This window comes from Lissotriton helveticus, chromosome 4_2, assembly GCF_964261635.1.
Source record: "Lissotriton helveticus chromosome 4_2, aLisHel1.1, whole genome shotgun sequence".
NCBI classification, from domain to species: Eukaryota; Metazoa; Chordata; class Amphibia; order Caudata; family Salamandridae; genus Lissotriton; species Lissotriton helveticus.
Genome location: NC_136064.1, coordinates 126,964,900 through 126,984,366, shown reverse-complemented (window position 1 = coordinate 126,984,366; position 19,467 = coordinate 126,964,900). Strand labels below are relative to the sequence as shown.

The window sequence follows — 19,467 nt, the reverse complement described above, 5'->3', positions numbered from 1 at the left end:
CGCGAAAGTTGGCAATGTTTCTACTTGGCTTAAAACATGTATGTATTTAATGTACATACTAAGGGCAGACATTTGGGATAACTATGATTTTTTTTAATACTTTACTAATCATATATTACTTTTAACAAGAAATACACAAATCGCGGTAGAACATCATGGGTACTGGTATTGAAAGAGCTGCGCAAGTGCATCATAAGCGTACGCAAAGCCATGTGACTTTAAAAGTAGAGATTTGATTGGTTCGTAACTTTTCCTATTGCGATTTTTGAAAGTTCCGTCCCATTATAATTATTCGACTTAGACTTTCTAAGAAGAAGCATTTGTTCTGAGAATTTTCTCAAATAGATCAATGAACTCATCTTCCAGCAGTTCTTCAGAGGGAGATTTCATTCCTGAAGAACGTCCAAAGAAGAGGAAAGAAGCTCTAATTTGGAAGTTTTTCACTTTTCCAGCAGGTCAAAAAAAGGTTAATGCTCCAATAGTAACCTGTAAAATTTGCCAAACAACTGTTTCAAGGTGTGAGCCATGTAAAAAATACTCCTTTGGCAAGGCAAATATGGTGCGACACGTGAAGAACTTGCACCCCAAGAACTTTGCTTGAGCTGCCAGATGTAGGTTGCACGAGAACCCACCTGCTGCTACACCAAGCACATCAACTGCGGCAGCAGCATTTTCTGCAAGCAGTCCACACCCACCTATTGATTCTGACTTTGCTAAAGTTAAAATTAGTTGCATTTATTGCGATAAACTTTTGTGTTATGGGGAACAGTCTATAGACCTGATGAAACGCTCTGTTCCACTTGGAATTTGTTGAGAAAACACAAAAAAAAGACAAAACAAAAAAAAAACTGTTCTTTTAAGAACTACCTTCACTGGTCAAAGAAAGAACTATATTTCTATGTTAGTGAGTACAAGTTTGTCAGAATGAATGTGTAGTTCATAAATGAATGAATGAATATATCACTAGTGTATGGAGAATGTGAAAGTGCAGAACTATAAGGAAGTGCTACAGCATAAATCTATAAGGTGTTTAACTATAGTATACTGTAGTATGTCCGAAGCACTTGAATGTAACATATGTACATAAATATGTTACAAGTCTTTGCTTCAATTTGCGCTGCTGGTGAAACTGCCTGGGTGAATTTGTATGTGTTATGGGCGGATTTACAATCCCCTTGTGCCTATTTTACACAGCAGTTGCGTCGCTCTTGTGACACAGCGGTGGTGCAAAAGATGTACCATGGTGTGTGCTATTAACAATGTGATGCATCTGGAGGGTGCATTACATTGTAAAGCCCTGCACCAGAAGAGGCTTTCCTGTGCAGAAGGGGGTGCAGCTACGCCTCCTAAAAGTGACTGAGTGAAATGTATAACATTTCATTCAGTCACTTTGGAAAACCTTGCACATGCTTGAAGCAGGTGTAAGGATTTATACAGCATTGTGAGCATAGGGCCCCAAGAGAATTGCTGGAGCTGTGTTATACTTGCAACCGACGTCAAGTAATAATTAATCAAAAATTACTTTGCAATTTAGTTTTGTTATTATTTTGTAATAAGAATATGAAATATAATCTAAAAAATAAAATAAATATAAATATTTATATTAAAAATATAAGAAATTAGTATAAAAAGAAAGACATAATAATTAATACATTTATAAATTATCATTTACAAAACCTTTGAAATGCACTGAAAAAAACATAGGTTTCACACACGTTAGAGTTAGGAATTAGCATTTAAAAAACCTTGCAAATTCATTGTAAAAACCATAGGTTTCACACACGTTATAGTTAGGAATTAGCATTTAAAAAACCTTGCAAATTGATTGAAAAAAACATAGGTTTCTCACGTTATAGTTAGCTGAACATTTCTGTCATACAAAACCTTTGAAATTCCTCTGTTATAGTTGGCTCAGCTAACTATAACTTGCACGCCCACAATGCACTGCTGATGATGTCACATTTTACATCACTCATGACATGGTCAGTGACATCAATCATGACATCACTATTATTATTTTATTATTTTTAAGTCACCCCAAGGTAGACCTTAGATAGCTCACAAATTATACATGTCCTGGTAGTGAAAAACTCTCCTATTCATTTTTCACTACTGTGAAGCCTACCCCTACCATAGGTTAATATTGAAAAATCTTTGTTACATATAACAAGTGAAGTTTCTATGTGAAAAGCAGTAGAACTCTCATATTTAGTACCAATGGAATTTTAATGATAAGTCCACTGTAATGATGATGTGAAATGTATCATTACAACTCTAAAAGTGATTTTTTCTGCTTAGCCATGTCTGCCTCTAGCATTTCTCCAATGCACGTCTGGGATGGGTGATAGCTGGGGTTTGTGCATTCCTTCTGTAAAGCTACACACAAAGGTAGCTTAGTTGTGACTTCATAGGCCATCCTGAAGGGCCATCCTGAACAAGATGAAAGGAAGGAGCTGGCCGCATCCTCACACTTATGCTCGAATACCCTGTGTTATGTCCCTACACACAGGACTGCTTAACCCACTGCAGTGAGTCTGGAGCAAGGGCAAGAAGGGAGGACCTCTGTGCACATCACACCTTTCTTGGATGTCTCCCCCACTGAAAAGACACAGCTGGGTAAAAGAACTGGGCTCCTGACCTTCCCAACTGAGAATATTCCTTGACCTATGGATAGTCTGGCAGGAAGAAGGACTGATGTGCTGCTCAAGGACTATATCTCTGCTGGACTGCTGCTCTAGAATAACTGCATTTCTGTTGTGTTAATCTGCTGCCTGCTGCCTTCCTTGCCTGGGTGAGAAGGACTAGACCCATATCAAGTGAACACAGAACCAAAGAGTCTGCAAGGGCTTGCTGGGTCATATTCTGTTCTGAAGTCTCAGGGACATCAAAGACTCCCAACCAGCCTGCAGCAGCACCTGCAATCTGCCATCTGTCAGTCGGCCTTGCCAAGTGGTGCCAACCCAGGCCGGGGCCCTTGGAAATGGGCCTGAGGTGCTGCTCCAGCATACTCTATGCTTTGCCATAGACACAGAAGCTCAGCACCAGTGCACCACTGCCACAGCAGATGCATCACCGCCAATGAAAGGATTGATGTGGATGCCTCACTCACTCTGCAGCTCAGTGACTACATTTCCGATGCTTCTTCGACTCTTCGATGCCCTTTGTTTCTTGCATCTCTGCCCCATCAACAATGCACTTAAGGAACTTTGAAACCTACAATCCTGATCCGTGTATCTGGACGAGACTCCATTGTCTTTGGCCTGAACTTTGGTAGTTGTTCCAGTGAAGCATGAGACGATAGCCCTGGTTGGCGGATTATGCTTTTAAGCACTAAATTACAGTTTATTCTTTAAAAATTCATGGCTCAAGTTCTACTTTTTGGATTGTTGTAGCTGTAGTCTAGTTTTGTTCATGAAATTGAGCGCTTTTTGTCTAACCAATTGTGGTATCTTCTTGCGTGGTGTTTTCACTGTTTCACTGTTTGAGGTGCTGCACAAACACTTCACACGGTGCCTCTGAAAATAAACCTGATTGATATGTGCCAAGTTACTGGGGGAACAGAGATTAATATGATTTAATTACTTAAAAAAATCATAATCTATATCTATTTCTGTACATTTGTTTTACCAGGTGCTGTGAAAGGGGAGCTGCTGATTGAGCTATCGATTGCTCCTTACTTTCATTGGACCTTTCCAGCCTGTGACTATTTTTCAGACATCGTTCTTGGTGGCTCCACTGATCAGTGTGTTGCAGTGATAGAGAAGTGGCAGAGAAATGAACCTGGCGCTCTGGACTGGAGTCATGTAGCAAAGGCACTTTGTGTGCTTCAGGGGAACAGGTATGTATTCTACACCTCATGATGTATTACAAATGCCTTCATTTATTTACCTTGCCAGCAATCCTAATTTCATTAAATTAATTTAAAAGTTTCCAGAGGTAGTAGCAGGTTCATGCCACTTTTTCATTTTTGATACTAGAGATTTGTAGGGCATTCATCAAACTGCTTTCCATCTTTGAACCTGTAAGTGAGCAAGTATAACAAATCTATCGCTCACCATTTCTTGAAATGCAATTTTGGTTTGTAATGTACTCAACGTACTTTGTGATTTAGTAATTCATTTTGTATCACAAAAGGTTTACCAACTCATTCTGAATCACAAATAGGAGAAGTCATGCATTGAGCATCTCTGTTGTTTTTAGTATTAGCATTGAGGTGTGTCACTGGTTTGTTACTGCAATTGTCCTAATAATTAAAAATAAATTGTGCTCAAAAAAGTTTTAAAAAAGTTACTTAATTCTAAAAGGAATTGATAAAACATTCAAAGAGGGATGATGTTACATTACACAGTTTCCTCTCCAGGAATTTTTTTGGGGTGCCTGCTTCTATAAATTATGTTCTCTAATGGGATTTTGTTCATAACAGTAGTGCAGGTTCCTTTGAAAAAAAATCACATTCAAAATTCAAATACAGGGATCATGGTATACTGTTCCTTGTAATCATTCATCCTTGTGTTTGGAGTCAGTCGATGGGGGTCACAAAAAGTGTCCTACCTATTTAAGATGCCTTAGCTCAGCTTTTTTGACACTCAACGTAACTTGAAATCTCGCAATGTAACTATATCAATATGTAGATTGTATTGCAGGTAGTTCAAAAGAATTTGGTGATCAACTCCCAACCCCTAGCTGTTCCTAAACCATGCCCTAAGCTTAGTAGGACATATACCAGATGAAATGTCAACATTTATCATTCAAAAAAGTAAGAGAACCTTAAAAATGGAAACACTTAGGACGTTCTTAACCTATTTTAGCATTGTACAATTGCAGCCATATCAATTAATTAACACATTTTAAGATACCAAATGTAAATAAATATTCGGGGACATATTCACCAAATGTTTTTGTAGTATGTTTAGTTCTACTTCAGTAGTACTACTATCTTTATTTTGTGCAGAAATCACGAAAGGATTCTCCACACTCATACAAATGCATTTGAGTTGCAAATATGGGAGAGACAGGGAGGATTAACTGCACTGGGGAAATACTAACTGCTGAAGGGGAGTGGTTAATGAAGGAGCATAGAGAATTTAAGGGAGGGTAAGATAGGGATATTCACCCATCTACAAAAGAGTAACACCATTACCTTTCACAAGCTTCACTTCTAAACTTATTACAATGAAAAAAAATTGGATATGTACTCCTCATCAGAGGTAGTGTAAGCCCATCACAACACACGGCTAACCACTGATGATGTAAAACCCTCCCATAGAAAATATTTGGGCTAATAACTTCATATAAACCCCCATGGAAAATGAAATGGAAATAAATATTTAAATGATTTGAAAATTGGAACACATTTATTTTAAATGTTTAAAAACAGATCTATATATTTTTATCAAATATCAATATATTGTAATGGACTTTTTATGAAATGATTAAGTTTGGTAGATGTATAATCCAATATATACATTTTTTTAATTAATTCTATACATCATTTTTTATAATTATTAAGTGAATGATGATAGCCAACAGTAGCAAAGTTACTCAATAGTGTATGTGTAAGCTTCCCTGTGTAGATTTACTCACATGTAACTTTACCTATAAATAGACCCTTTGTGAAAAGATACAATTGAGGAAATTTACTAAACAACAATGAGTCTAAAATCTTAGTCGGCTATCGGGGTTCGAAATCTAACAGTTTCAAAGAAAGGGCAATTTCTTTGACTTAGAGTCTGATTTAGACTTCGATGGATGAATATTCTTTCACTCATATGACATAGTATACTTCCCCCATTGTCGCAGTATATTATATCCTGGGTAATTTGTAATATGGCGGACATTATATTTCACCTAACAATCTCTAAGCAGGCCCTGAGTACCAAATTAATTGATGGCCAGGAGAAAAATAACTAAGCTGAATTCTTATTAACCAAGCTAAATGCTAGAAGAGAGAAAGTCAAGAATAAAATGGCAGACATATCAGATTTGCAAATACAAAAAGCAACCCTATATTTTTAGACACTCACATTTATTCTACAAACAATATGCTAGACAAAAGAATACAAGGTCGACCTCAATTTTTTCAGTTGTTTCATAATTGGTGCAGGATTTTCTTAGCATACTTCCTTAATCCCGTTTTTGGATAAATGTAGCCATCAGTATTATATTATTCCAAATGTCAAATGCAGGATTTTGGCTAACGAGGGCTTGATACAGAGTCAATATATTTTGTGATAAAGTGTCAAGTTATACTATTTTATTGAGATTGCACTAACACATTATAAAAGATGAGTAAGATATATAACATGTGGGTGGTAGAAATAGAAGAATTACTGATCACAAATTCAAGCGCCTCATTTATATGTTGGTGGGGCAGGAACTCTGTGGTAAAGGTGACAGAGTTCCCACCCCACCAACATTGTGTTCTAGCCACTCAATGTAGATGGAGATGGACATTGGTTGTGGCCACAACAGTGATTACACCATGACTGCCACAACCAAATATCTCCAATTGCCCAAAGAAGTAAATGTTGGTGGAGAATTGGCTATATGTCCATCTACCCAATTACGATTGGTAGACATATAGATTTTTTTACTGTCTTTCACTGCTAGGCACACCCAGGTGGTGAGGGAAAAAGAAAATCTCCTCACCGCTTTGGAAATAACTCCCATGGAGGCATTATTTTTTTAATTGCAAAGGATTTTGTTTTAACATAGAAAAAAACTCTTTGGTCAAGTTGCTGGAACACTCTGCACTTAACATCGGAAGACTTTGATGGAAACTGCTAGGACTGTGATAGTGCCAATGCTTTGTAAATGACCACCTGTTGGTGGACAATTATGAATCTTTAGTGGGGTACCTCCACCAGGGCGATAGATTAATTTATTCCATCACCCTAATGCTAAAATCAGCTGTCCATTGGATTCTAAATCAGGCCGAAGTATACATTACTTTCCTAAAGATATCTAAGTTATTCTGAGGGTCAATAGGAGAGAATTGCAGAGTTTTGCTGCAGAAATAGAGAAGGACCTCTCCCCCAAGTAGCTGTTTTGGCTCAAGACAAGTAAGCAAGAACTGGTTGGCTGAGCACAAGGACCTAATGGGAGCATAGGGTATAGATTTGCCTGTCAGTAACTGCAATGATGGACAATCTGATGGACAAATGTACGGGCTTTAAATAAAACTTTGGAGCAGATAGGCAGCCAATGAAGAGAACTGATGACAGAGATTGGCCATGTTAACATCACTTGCATAATTCAGCCTAAACTAAAATTAAAGAATTACCATGGGTACATGCCAGCTTGCTCTGTTGCATGAAATGTAAATGATGCCCCTGTTCTTCTAGTGAGTCAAGTGAGAGATTAGAATAAACATAAATGTCCAGGTTTTGTATAACCCTTGCTGTAGTGGACGGGGGTAAACAGGACAGGCCCCACATGAAGAAGGAGTGAGTAAAACCCCATCTCAGTCTTTTTGGACTTTCAAGTTAAACTTTGTGGACTTCCACCCAGGTGGGAAAGCAAGGCAGAGTGACAACGTCTTTGCCTGCTGCTCTGAGGAGATGCATCCTCTACTTCTAGACAGGTCAAATATGAATGTAGGCCTATATTTATCTTTTTTCACTCAGCTATCCACCTTGCTGTTCTGCGTGAAAGGGCAGGAAGGGCAGGAATCCACCACATTTAACATTATATGGCGCATTCCTGTCCTTTCCCAGCACTGTTGCAGTTTTTACTGCCTAGTCAGAAATAAGGCACCTTTCCATCACAGGTGCCTGAATCATAGGCAGAATTATTTTTGTGCAGAAAGGGACACCTTGTATCCTTATCATTTCCTTTACTTTCTCCTCCTCAAGAACTGTGTCCTGATTCACAAAATTGCTGCTGCTACTTTCCTCTCAGATTGCAGACAACTAATCACGGCATTTCTGTTGGAGCGTGGTCCCATGGATCCACTGTAATGGATCTGTGTTTCTACATATACGTAAACCAGGGTTCTGCCCTCCCTAAAAAACAACACAAGTTTAGCTTTTAAATATGAAGTTAAGTTATTTAATGTTTTTATCCATTTTTTTACTTAAAATATTTGAAGATTAGAATCACTTGATAAACCTAAGGTTAAAGTAATGTTATACTATGGTGTGTTTGATAAAAAAAAATAATATATATATATATATATATATATATATATATATATATATATTCACTGAAAAAACCATAGGTTATAGACCATATATAGTTAGGAATTAGCATTTACAAAACCTTGATAATTCACTGAAAAAACCATAGGTTATAGACCATATGACCATATATGTCATCAGTGATGTCATCAGTGATGTCATTTGAGATGTCATCAGTGATGTCATCAGTGATGTCATTTGAGATGTCATCAGTGATGTCATCAGTGATGTCACTGACCATGTCAAGAATGATGTAATATGTGACATGATCAGCAGTGGATTGCGGGTGCGCGATATATAGTTAGTACAACTAACTATATATGGAATTTCAATGGTTTTGTGTGAGTAAAATAAGGTTTTTTAAATGCTAATTCCTAACTATATATGGTCTATAACCTATGGTTTTTTTAGTGAATTTTCAAGGTTTTGTAAATGCTAATTCCTAACTATATATGGTCTATAACCTATGGTTTTTTCAGTGAATTTTCAAGGTTTTGTAAATGCTAATTCCTAACTATATATGGTCTATAACCTATGGTTTTTTCAGTGAATTTCATTGGTTTTTTAAAAGCTAATATCTATAGCTGTAAAATGTATTCTTCTTTAAATCCAAAAATATATTTTATATGTTAATTAATAATTTTTTTTTAAATATTTTTTTTGTTTCGCTCCCGGTTCGCGAACCGGGAAGCTTCCCGTTAGCTCATCTTGATGCCGCGACCCAGTCCGCGAACCGGTAAACGTTCCGTTAGCTCAACTGCCGCGTTAGAAATCAACATCGTGACGCGTCGCGGAAGTATCACGTTGTCGCGTAATGCGTCTTATGACGCGCTGCGTTAGCGCACCCGGAAGTGCTCCGGTACGCGAACCGAGGCGCGAAGCGCAGCGACCCAGAAGCGATCCGGGGCGCGTTCCGCAGCGCGTAACATAAGTGTGAGAGGTCATGTGACTTGTTAATAAAACTTTTCATTGGTTCATTTAACTTTTGGTTTCATAATCATGTAAGGCTAGGTCAGGTGACCTAAAAATAACACTTTTCATTGGTTTAGAACTATTGTTTTTCCCAAATGATGAAAACCCCTCCTTCTTTCCTCACTCTGACTTTCATCTTTGTGAGAGGAAGACCTTATTTCATACTAGAGCAATGGCTTCAATGGTAGCTTCAGCTGGTCGACCCCCACCACCACCTCCTCATGGGAAGAGAGGACCACCTCCCCAGGTCATCACCAACACAGAGGAGGAAGAGGAAGAAATAGAGGAAGAGGAGAGAGAAGGACCACAGTTCTTGGAAGAGGTGCCCCGGGTTTCCCATAGGAAAGCCAGTTTCATTTGGCAGTTTTTTTCAATGCCTCCAGGCCATAAGAAAGTGAATGCGAGGTATGTCACCTGCCTCATTTGCAAAGAAAAATTATCATGAGGGACTGATAAAAAGTATAGTTATGGGAACTATACTATGCATAGGCACATGAGCAGGTGGCATCCACTCAATTACAGCCGGGCGGAAATACGAGACATGGAACAGAACCCAACAGCAACTCCTGTGGCCAGGTCAACTTCGTTGATTTCTTTGACAGCAGCAGAGGCACGGAAAACCGTGCCAAACATCCAGGATAATTTTGGGCATATGAAGTTTACTTGTCTGCACTGCGGTGCATTGATATCATGTGGCAACATGAGTATCAATTCAATAAACCTAGCTTACAACAATCATAATTGCCCTAACCGCCCCACACAGTAATTTTTTTTTTGCTCCTGTTGAGCCCTTTTCAATGCCTGTTTTTTGTTGTTTCCCCCCCCCCAAAAAAACCAAAAAAAATATAAAATTGTTCGAAAAATACAAAAAAAACAAAAAATGTTCAAAAAAAAAAAAAACAATATAAAACAACAAAAACATTTAAAAAAAAGTTCTTTTCAGAACTACCTCCCCTTTCAAAAAAAATTGCTAGAATGTTTAGCACTCTAGCAAGCTCTATTTCTTTTAGTTCGCTCCCAGTTCGCTTCCCGGTTCGCGAACCGGGAGCGAACCAAAAAAATTAAAAAAGAAGAGTAAGTATAAGGAAAGTAAACAGAGAGTGATGTTAAAAGAAAGACAGCTATAGGGAGTAAACCAGAGATACTGTTTAATAGATAAATTTACCGAAGAAAATACGGAAGAGGGTATAATTGTGGAAAACAAAATAGATAAGGAAGTGAAAGAAAAAAAAGAGAGTAGAACAATAACAAAGAAGAGTTTCTTGGAAAATGTGAGTGAATGTTCAAAATAAGATTAAAACATGGGGAATAACAGAGAGAAAAAATAGAAAACAGAAAACAAAAAATAACAGAAAAAGATTAATTGAAACAGCAAAGAAATGTAAATAACATAGAGCCATATCATCAACATAGGCAATAAAAGTTTTGCAGCTTTTATCGGCAGAAATATGTCACCAAAGCCGCTTTTGCGGCAGAAAACTGCCGCTAAAACCACTTTTGCACCAGTTTTCTGCCAATAAAAACAGCAATAATTTTATTGGCTGTGTTCATAATATGCCCCTTAGTGTGCTTCAACTACACAGAGAAAGCATTATGAACAAGTAGTGAAAAAGTGATCAGTCAAAGACACTAAGAGTAATAGAGACGGAGTGAGTGAACAAGAGTGAGGAACTATGAGAAGAGAGGGACTGAGAAAAGGAGTGGAAGGAGTTGAGTAAGTAGGTAAAAGAGAAAAGAATGAGGAAAGTAGCAAAGGCAGGAAACTGAGGGTTAAAGAAATAAAGCTGTGGAACTAATAGTAGGTGAATGTGATAGAAATGTAACGAAAAGAATACAAAACATTTACCTTATAATTGTCGTTAAATTACTCACTTTTTGTTTTTATACTTTCAATCTGTGAAAGAGAGAACAGACATTTGAAAAATATTAAAACATGTATTTAAAAATTACAAAAGACAAGGGGAAAGATTAAAGGACAAACAGTTTTTCAACAACTTTGACACTGACAGAATCTTCTGCTTCTCCAGGCCCCCTACACAGTCCTAAAGATATACATTTTAAACTAACAGTATCTTGATGCAGATGAAGTGAGGCCTATCTTAAAACATGGTGCATCTTTTGCACTGCTGTTGTCTCAGAAAAGTGTCGCAAGACACTAACATTTTAAATGATTGCTTCAGGATGCTAATAAGATGTGTCCTATCCAGAGGTTTGTTTGAGGTGAGACCTACTCAGGGTTCCAAATGAAATTTCGAGTTGTTGAAGAGAACAGAGGACATAATACATGTGGAGGCCTGCCAACGAAGTGATTAATGTCCACTGCACTCTTGAACAAATGTCAGACCTCCTCTGTCTCCAGGAACAGGCCTAAACCTCATCTACACAATGTGGTGTGTAATGTTAGGAAACACAGGTAATATAATTGAAAAACATGGACATTTTTTTGCTCATTCCACAATCATATGACCTGTGTTTCCTTTGCTTAGGTATCTCATTGTGGAAATGTAGTCTATCATATGAAAGACTACGTAGAATATGAGCACTGTATGCAAGAACTTTGACACTTACAGAAGCCTCTCCTTCTCCATCCAACCTACACAGTTCTAAATGTACATCATAAATCGAAACAGTACAGAATTAATTATACATGTTAAATGGTTTATTTTTGCTGTTCTCAGAATGTATCAAATTTCACTAAAAACAGTGACTTGAAGGTATTCATCATATAACAGCGGGGAAAAAAAACCACAATCAAAATGATTGTGTTTAAAAAACCCATACAACATAACAAATCAGAATTCAGAACTCCTTAAAGTTAACTTACTTTCCATTACGTCAAAGGATGTCCTATGAACAGCTTACACTCTGTTGTGCTGTTATTACTTTCAGCCCGCCACTTTCTGAAAGAAAACCTCCATCGTTTTGAAAAACATGTTACATACAATAAATGACTTCTTGCTCTCTACCACAAGTTTCCACAAGGCCAAATCTTGTCAGAGCCATTTATAACTCTTGGATTTCTTGTAAGCCAATCCCGTCATTTGGCATTTCCGCAACTTTCAGAATTAAAATGTTGAAGATCATTTTCACAATCCTGGACTAGTAATATCTTCCCCTTCTTCCTCAGTCATGTTCTACATTTCCTATGACACTGATACTGCTTACTATGAAGCAGACTTACACTACCTCTATGACTACTACAATTATTTAATTCTCTACATCACTTTTAATCACAAAGCAATGTAAAACAGTAGACAGCATTGCAGACTTACATTCCCTCTACTCTATGTTTTGATTGGCTGCTTCAATTAGCTTATAAAAAGAAATAGTTTTTCTGAACTCATTCAAAGTGCACTTATTTCTCCATGACGTCCAGTCTTATGGTTAGAAGTTATGTCTCTGAACTACACTTATCCTCAAGGCCAAATCGTGTAGGAGCCATTAGAACTTCTTGAAATTCCTCAGAGCACATCCCGAGATTCTTTCCCTAAAATTTTGGTTTTAAAAACACCAGGTAAGAGTTTTTAAGGTCATACGGCAATTTTTTTGTGAAAATTAAAACAGAATCATTGCAGAATGACCAGCCATTTCTAGACTTTAAATACGCTGTGTAATGTCCTGATGTTATTGAAGAACCGTCATGATATATAATTGCTGCAGTTACAAAAGTCCTTCCTGATATTGACAACTGCGAATCCACAAAATTTTTAAGTAAAGTTGTCAATTTTGTTCCATCAGGCCTACATCGTTGGAACATTAAAATGACATACTGGCCATATGTTTGTATAAATAATGTGGACATCATTTCAGATTTACATTGGCTACACTCCATGTTGTGATCAGCTGCTTTTACTAGCTTATTAAAGGAGACTGATTTACTGTCTGGCAAAGTTAAATATATAAATCTTTCTGAGTCTACACTAGTAGTACTTGATACCAAACAGTTCTCGCAGTCATGCTGCCATTGATAAGAAAGCCCAAACAGCTGATGTACATCTACACCTTCAGCATGCAATACATCAAGCATATACATTAAAAACTCCTGACAATCTTGCTGAATATTTTGAGAGAATTGTGTTTGGCCTGAACATCTGTCTAACAGATTTCGAATTTCAGACACACTTTCTATGTTTGTTCTATCAGTGCTACATTTTTCTAAGACAGAATTTAACAAACTGCAAAATCTTTGATCAGAATTGACCACAATCTCTTCTTTTACATTTTCTAGAGAAAACAAAACATTAACCACTACATTAGCATAGCAGTTGACACCAGAACTGTTTTCGATTTGAAAACCAACAACATCTTCAACAGAATCCTTTTTGTTTCTGCTTATAATTTCAGGTTCATCGACTTTTCGTCTTTTTGCTACAACCTCCCTAGTATTGGTCACATTTCTTCGTTTCCGGCCTACCACACGTTTCTCAAACCAAGGATATTGAGGCAAATGTGGCGCATACTCTCTTCTTAACCTATTGTATTCCTTAACACAATCTAGATCCGCACAAATGTTTGTGACATCACACTCAATCAAGTACAATCCCGATAAAGTTCTAACTCGTGACAATGCCACATATGCCATACCCTCCTTGAACACAGAACTGCCAATATTCACCAATGCACTGTCTACACTTAAACCTTGCGATTTATGGATTGTCACCGCATATGCCAAGCAAACAGGAAACTGCTTACGGCGAACATATAAGTCTTTTACAAGCAAAAATCTAGCAGAACAACGACCAATTAGCTGTACTTCCTCAATGCCATCAAATTTAATTTTTAAAAATTCAATTCCATCTCTATTTCTGTATTTCACAAAATCAACAACATTACCCATTGATCCATTTACCAGACCTCTTTCAACATGTAAATTCCTTCTTAAAATTATACGGCAGTTCAAGCACACATTCAGAGTCTTTTCAAAACCTGCAGTTTTAGATATACTCTTCTCTAATGAATCCAATTTTGTTTTCAGATTCTCAGACAAAATAATTGTTGATCCCATATGCTCTACTCTGTCAATAGCTTCCAGTTTCACAATCTCTTGCTTTTCTAAATGCAACATTTTGTTGTTGAATTTGGCACATTCTGCAAGAGTTGGCATCAAACATATTCCAGATTTCTTCTCAGTAATTTTCTGAAAAATATTCTCAGGCACAACATCTTGTTCTGGATATAAATTTGACAGTAATCGTGCATGTAAAGCTTCTTTCCCATGCTCGGTCACTTTTCCAATTCTAACATCTTGTAGAATAGTCTTGTAAACTTCATCCTTCGCCTGACGCATATTTTCATGCAGTTCAGCATAATTGAAGTTTAACCATATATTGACGTTGCCAATGCTGCCTAGGCACTTCCTGGTATCTTCATGCGTGAGCATTTTGAACACAGGTTGCCCTTTCACTGGTGTCAGCTGCAGAAGATCTCCGAAAACAATGATGTGTTTGCCACCAAATAACACATCATACTCTGTTTTGAGAACTTCTTGCATTCTCAAATGCACAAAGGCAAGCATGACATTGGAAACCATGCTTACTTCGTCAATCATAAGAAGTTTCATTTTCCTCAAGATTCTTGAAACTTCAAAACAAGCATCTCCAGATAGCTTGTGATATTGTAATTTGTTGTCATGCTCCACTGGCAGCATCAGTAAACGATGTAAAGTAATCCCTTTAATGTTATGTGCTGCCAGTCCAGTTGGAGCGGTGACAACACAAGACAGCGATGACTCTATCCTTTCCTGCAAATAACATGAAATTACTTTAATAAGGAAACTTTTTCCAGTTCCCGCTTCTCCACTCACGTACAGTCGGACAGGCTTCAACGACGTACATGAGCACTCTTTTTTGTCATGACTTAATCCATGATCAATTTGCATGGTAACTTCGTCATATATTTTCCTCTGCTCAACGTTGAGTTGTCTTTCCAACTCTTCTAAGTTAACCGCATCCTCCTGAGCATGTGCCATGGCTCTTTCCACTTCATTCATAGCAGTGGCAGCTTCATTTTTGATAACAGGTCCTCCTAGTGGATCCTGACTCAATGAAGCAGAACTCTGACTCTCCTGAGAACTGTCTCTGGCAATCTCGGCTGCAATCATTGCTTCCTGCTCAATTTCCGCATTCAACATTTCTAGATATTTGGGAAAAGCAGGACATTCTATGGTCTCCTTGGCGGCATTGAAAGAGTCTTCGTAACAGAGAAAATCTCCAAGCAGTTCCTCTTCTGCACGCCAAGGCTTGAAAAGTTGCAAAAGTGCTAAATAGAAAAACTCCTTTTTTTCAGGAGATTCGCCACTCAATTTTCGATGGTTTACCAAGTGGCATTTTCTTTGCTTGACCAGACAACCCTCACTTCCTATTACAGCATACACTCCTTTCTCAGTATCTTCTTTGATGTTCCTCTTGAATATGTAATTTTGAAGAACCTCATATAAACAAACATTCTCGAGGTGAATGCTTCGATTTGGATAATATGTATCCAACATGTTGGTCTTCAAAATGTCGGTACTGTTTGGCTCCTTTTCCGCCAAATACTCAATTTCCCGCACAGGTTTGAGAACTCGATTACGCGTTGCAGCAAGACCAAGACTCGCCCAAATGATACTCCTGGACTTGGCATAGAGACTTGCTGAAGACAACCGGTCAGAACATTCGTACGCTCCAATTTCTCGATGCGACAACATCTTCAGACTGAAACTGTACAACTTCTTGCTGAGGCTCTTTTCATGGGAAATGTCCTCCCACATATCCTTCAATTCTGTCTTCTCTTTTTTGGTGATGTAAGACGTCACATACCGAGTCACAGCCATACAGTTATCAGCCACAAACTGTATATCCATGTTGACATTCCACATGGACAAAATCACCGGGTTGTAGTCGTTGATGTACTTGGACTCTTCGTTCCTCTTCAAATTGTATGTGTTTTTAGGTGATTTCTTCATCACATTATGTCGCAGCGAAGACATCAAACTGTTTACTCTTCCTTTAGAAATCACCGGTCGTGGAAAGCCGAAACGACATTTGGTGTAGAACTTGTCCTTGTTTCGGAATTTACGACGACAGTACTTTCCACATCGATGGCTTTGGAAACGCAGAACTTTTTCTCTTAGGCTTTTCTTCTCCTTTGCGTTTGGAACAGCACACGTAGAATACTCTTGTATAAAACTCATCACTGAGTCTTCTGGATCCGTTCCAAATTTAGGTGCATCCTTGATCCACAGCAACATATGTATGTGAAGAGCACCTCTTGCTTGGTACTCCTTTCTCCAGAAGAAATCCAACACCTCTCCAAGAGGTGGATTCTTCTTATTCATGATGAAAGACATCATAGCTTCAAATCTATGATTGAAGTACCTACATACATTGACTGGATCCAAAGAGCACAGTTCTCCGGGTGTCTTGAATTCGATGTTTTCTACGTTAGCATTTGCCTCTCGTAGAAATTCAAGTAAGTCTTCCCAGCCATACTCGGCACAGCTCAGAGTGAGGAACCATGTGGGAGTTCCTAAGTTCCTCAGCATACATTTTAAATCACCATGACGACGGTACCAGTACTTATTAGTACCACGCTGACACGCCATGAGATTAATCAGGTGAGAATCCAAAATACTGTCTTGGACATTGACTTTATCCATAAAGTCACTTGCCGAGATGTTTTGCATGTGTATACCACTTTTCAAGATGTGGTTCACTGCATATGACAGTCCAGACAGATCGCTTTCAAACAGGAGATGAAACAAATAGGGAATGCATTGTCGAAACCTAGCATCTCCTGCATACAATCGCAAAGTCCGGTATTCAGAAGCAGGAATTTGATGAGGTCGCTCATCATATCTTCCTCCCTGACCTGTTGGAAAAAGCTGTGGGAAACACCGAGCTTCCAAACTTTCCTCCCAAACACTAATGGGACTCCCTTTGGCTTGTTTCATTTGAAACAACTCAATAGCATTCCCATGACTTCCTTGGAATGCAAAGGATGAACACTATAATGTTCATATATTTCTTCACTAGTAGAGGGTTCTACTTTCTCAATTTGACCAGCACACAAATCGCTATCCTCTTCCTCACTTACTTCCTCTTCTGCAACATATACATTCTTATGGTATTTATTATTTTTTTTCAAATACAATGTTGCCTTTTTAACTTTCCTAACATCCACTAAATCTTGCCATATTTTCTTATTCTTTGTCGGAACCCCATTAACTAAGATAACCAGAGGTTCCTCTTCCACTTTTTTTACTCCAATTGTGTTAATGTTTTTCTTCAAAATCTAGAGGCAAATAAACAACTCTTCCCTTTAATCCTCTCTGTAAATCTGATGGAGGCAATTTCCCTGTCTTTGGCTCCATTCTTACAATAGCCTGAAAGGGATGGATACTTTGAATCAAAATAGATTCATAAGTATTTAAATCCTTCAATTCAGAAGGAATCTCAACCAATTCCAGATTATTATGAACTGCTCTAGCAGGCATCTGGTTTTGATTTAATTTGCAACAACAATAAGTACACACACGTTGATCCAATCCCAAATCAAAACAATTTTCTACCATCAAGTATGTTGTGAAATCCTTCCATTCACTATTATTTTCCCTTTCACTTTTTGCATATAAATCCACTAACTTAGTCTGATTCTTATAATAAGTGCGTCGACAACATACACAAGTGAAATTTGGGCTCTCACTTGATTTGACCTGAAACGTCGCAATTTCCCTCTGGAAATTATCTGTACTGGAAACCTGTACACTATCTTCCACATTACCCGCTTCTTCTTGGTCAATTTCAACATTCTCCTCTTTACTTCCAAAGTAACAAAACTCAATTTCTTCACATATATTCTTCACATCTATTTCAGAACCATGCAAAAGAGCAGCGCATAATTGTTTAAGCATAATTGCTGGACTCTTAGCATAGTACAACATTCTAACTAATTTCCTCACTTTATTATGATGCACTGCTAGCATCCTGAAATGATGAAAACCACTCTGGCATACTCTCCTGGAAAGACAAGCCAGTGAATGACCATGCAAACCTGTCACTTTATATGCCCCCAAATTTCTTTTTCAGGGGTGCAGCAGGGTGTTCTTGAGACACCCCTGCACCTTTGGAAAAATTCCTAATTTGCGATGAGCTAATTGCTAATCGCAAATTGCTCCTTCATTGCTATGGGCCTCCTGGCCAATGGAAATGAATGAGTAATTTGCAATTAGCAATTTGCTCATCGCAAATTAGGAATGGTAAAGAATCGCTATTTATTGCTTAAAATTCGCTATTTAGGAAATGCAAAATAGTTTGATGATACATATGGCGGTTCATCTCTAACAAGATAAGAAGCTTAGGGATAGATTTATGATGACTGGCGCATCACCAGGGATGTGCCAGTCATCCTGCGCTGCTGTTCCGCCACCCATGGTGTGCTGCATTTACAATGCGGCGCAGCATGGGGCAAAAATGGCACAGATGCGTGACGCATCTGTGCCGTAAAGGTGGCGCATTGCTGGAGTTGTATCGCAAGTGTGATGCAGCTCCAGCAAGGCTCAGGGGTGCCCCATCTCCACAATGTTGCGTCAAGACCTATGCCTGCTTCAAGCAGGCCCAGGGTTTTGACGTAGCTTTCTCCTATCTGATTGTAAATGCGGCACACCATAAGTGGCAGAGCAGCGGTGCACGTTAACTGGTGCATGCCTGGGGATGTGCCATTTAACATAAATCTGCCCCTTTACATTTAAGTATGTGCAGGGGACACAGAGTCGGTGAGGCTTATCCAAGGTTAAGAAGAGATGAGTCCTGTTCACTGAAAAATTAGACATAGGCTTCACCTGCTCAGCATCGTTGGACATGGCTATATAATAGCTGCAAAATGTTACTCTTGTTAAACAATTTTACTATTATAATCTCTGAGATTTGTCTCTTACTCTGCAACATATCATTGTTGTTATCTTTCTTTAAAGATAAAGACAACATCAACATGAGCGACAATCAGCAATCAGTTGATTTTGACCTCATCATTGAACTCGTAATTGAAACATCAGTGGATGTTGATCCCTTGGATGATTTAAATTCTGAGGATGAAGAAGAACGTGATGAGGATGCAGATTTGTCCGAATTATATGACATAGGATGGGAAGCTGACGTGCTTGAGCCTATGGAACTATAAACATTTATTTTAAAAATTTATAATAAATAAAAAGTAAAAATGTAAACCGTTTAATTTAAAAATAAAGACACCTTCAAAAACAGGTTATGTGTAGTGTCTTCAATAAAATATTAAAATATGCTCATAAAATTAGATCAGATTCACATATAAAATAGCACAGGTA

At 38.0% G+C, this 19,467-nt stretch overlaps 1 protein-coding gene across 1 annotated transcript in view; it reads left to right on the top strand.

Moving 5' to 3' along the window:
- The window catches only part of LOC144752099 (nicotinamide N-methyltransferase-like), a 100,705-nt gene that overhangs the window by 8,385 nt on the left and 72,853 nt on the right, over window positions 1-19,467 (top strand). The window contains exon 2 of the mRNA XM_078640043.1: window positions 3,631-3,838. Coding sequence (XP_078496169.1) covers window positions 3,631-3,838 — 208 coding nt within the window. The remainder of the gene's footprint in view (window positions 1-3,630; window positions 3,839-19,467) is intronic.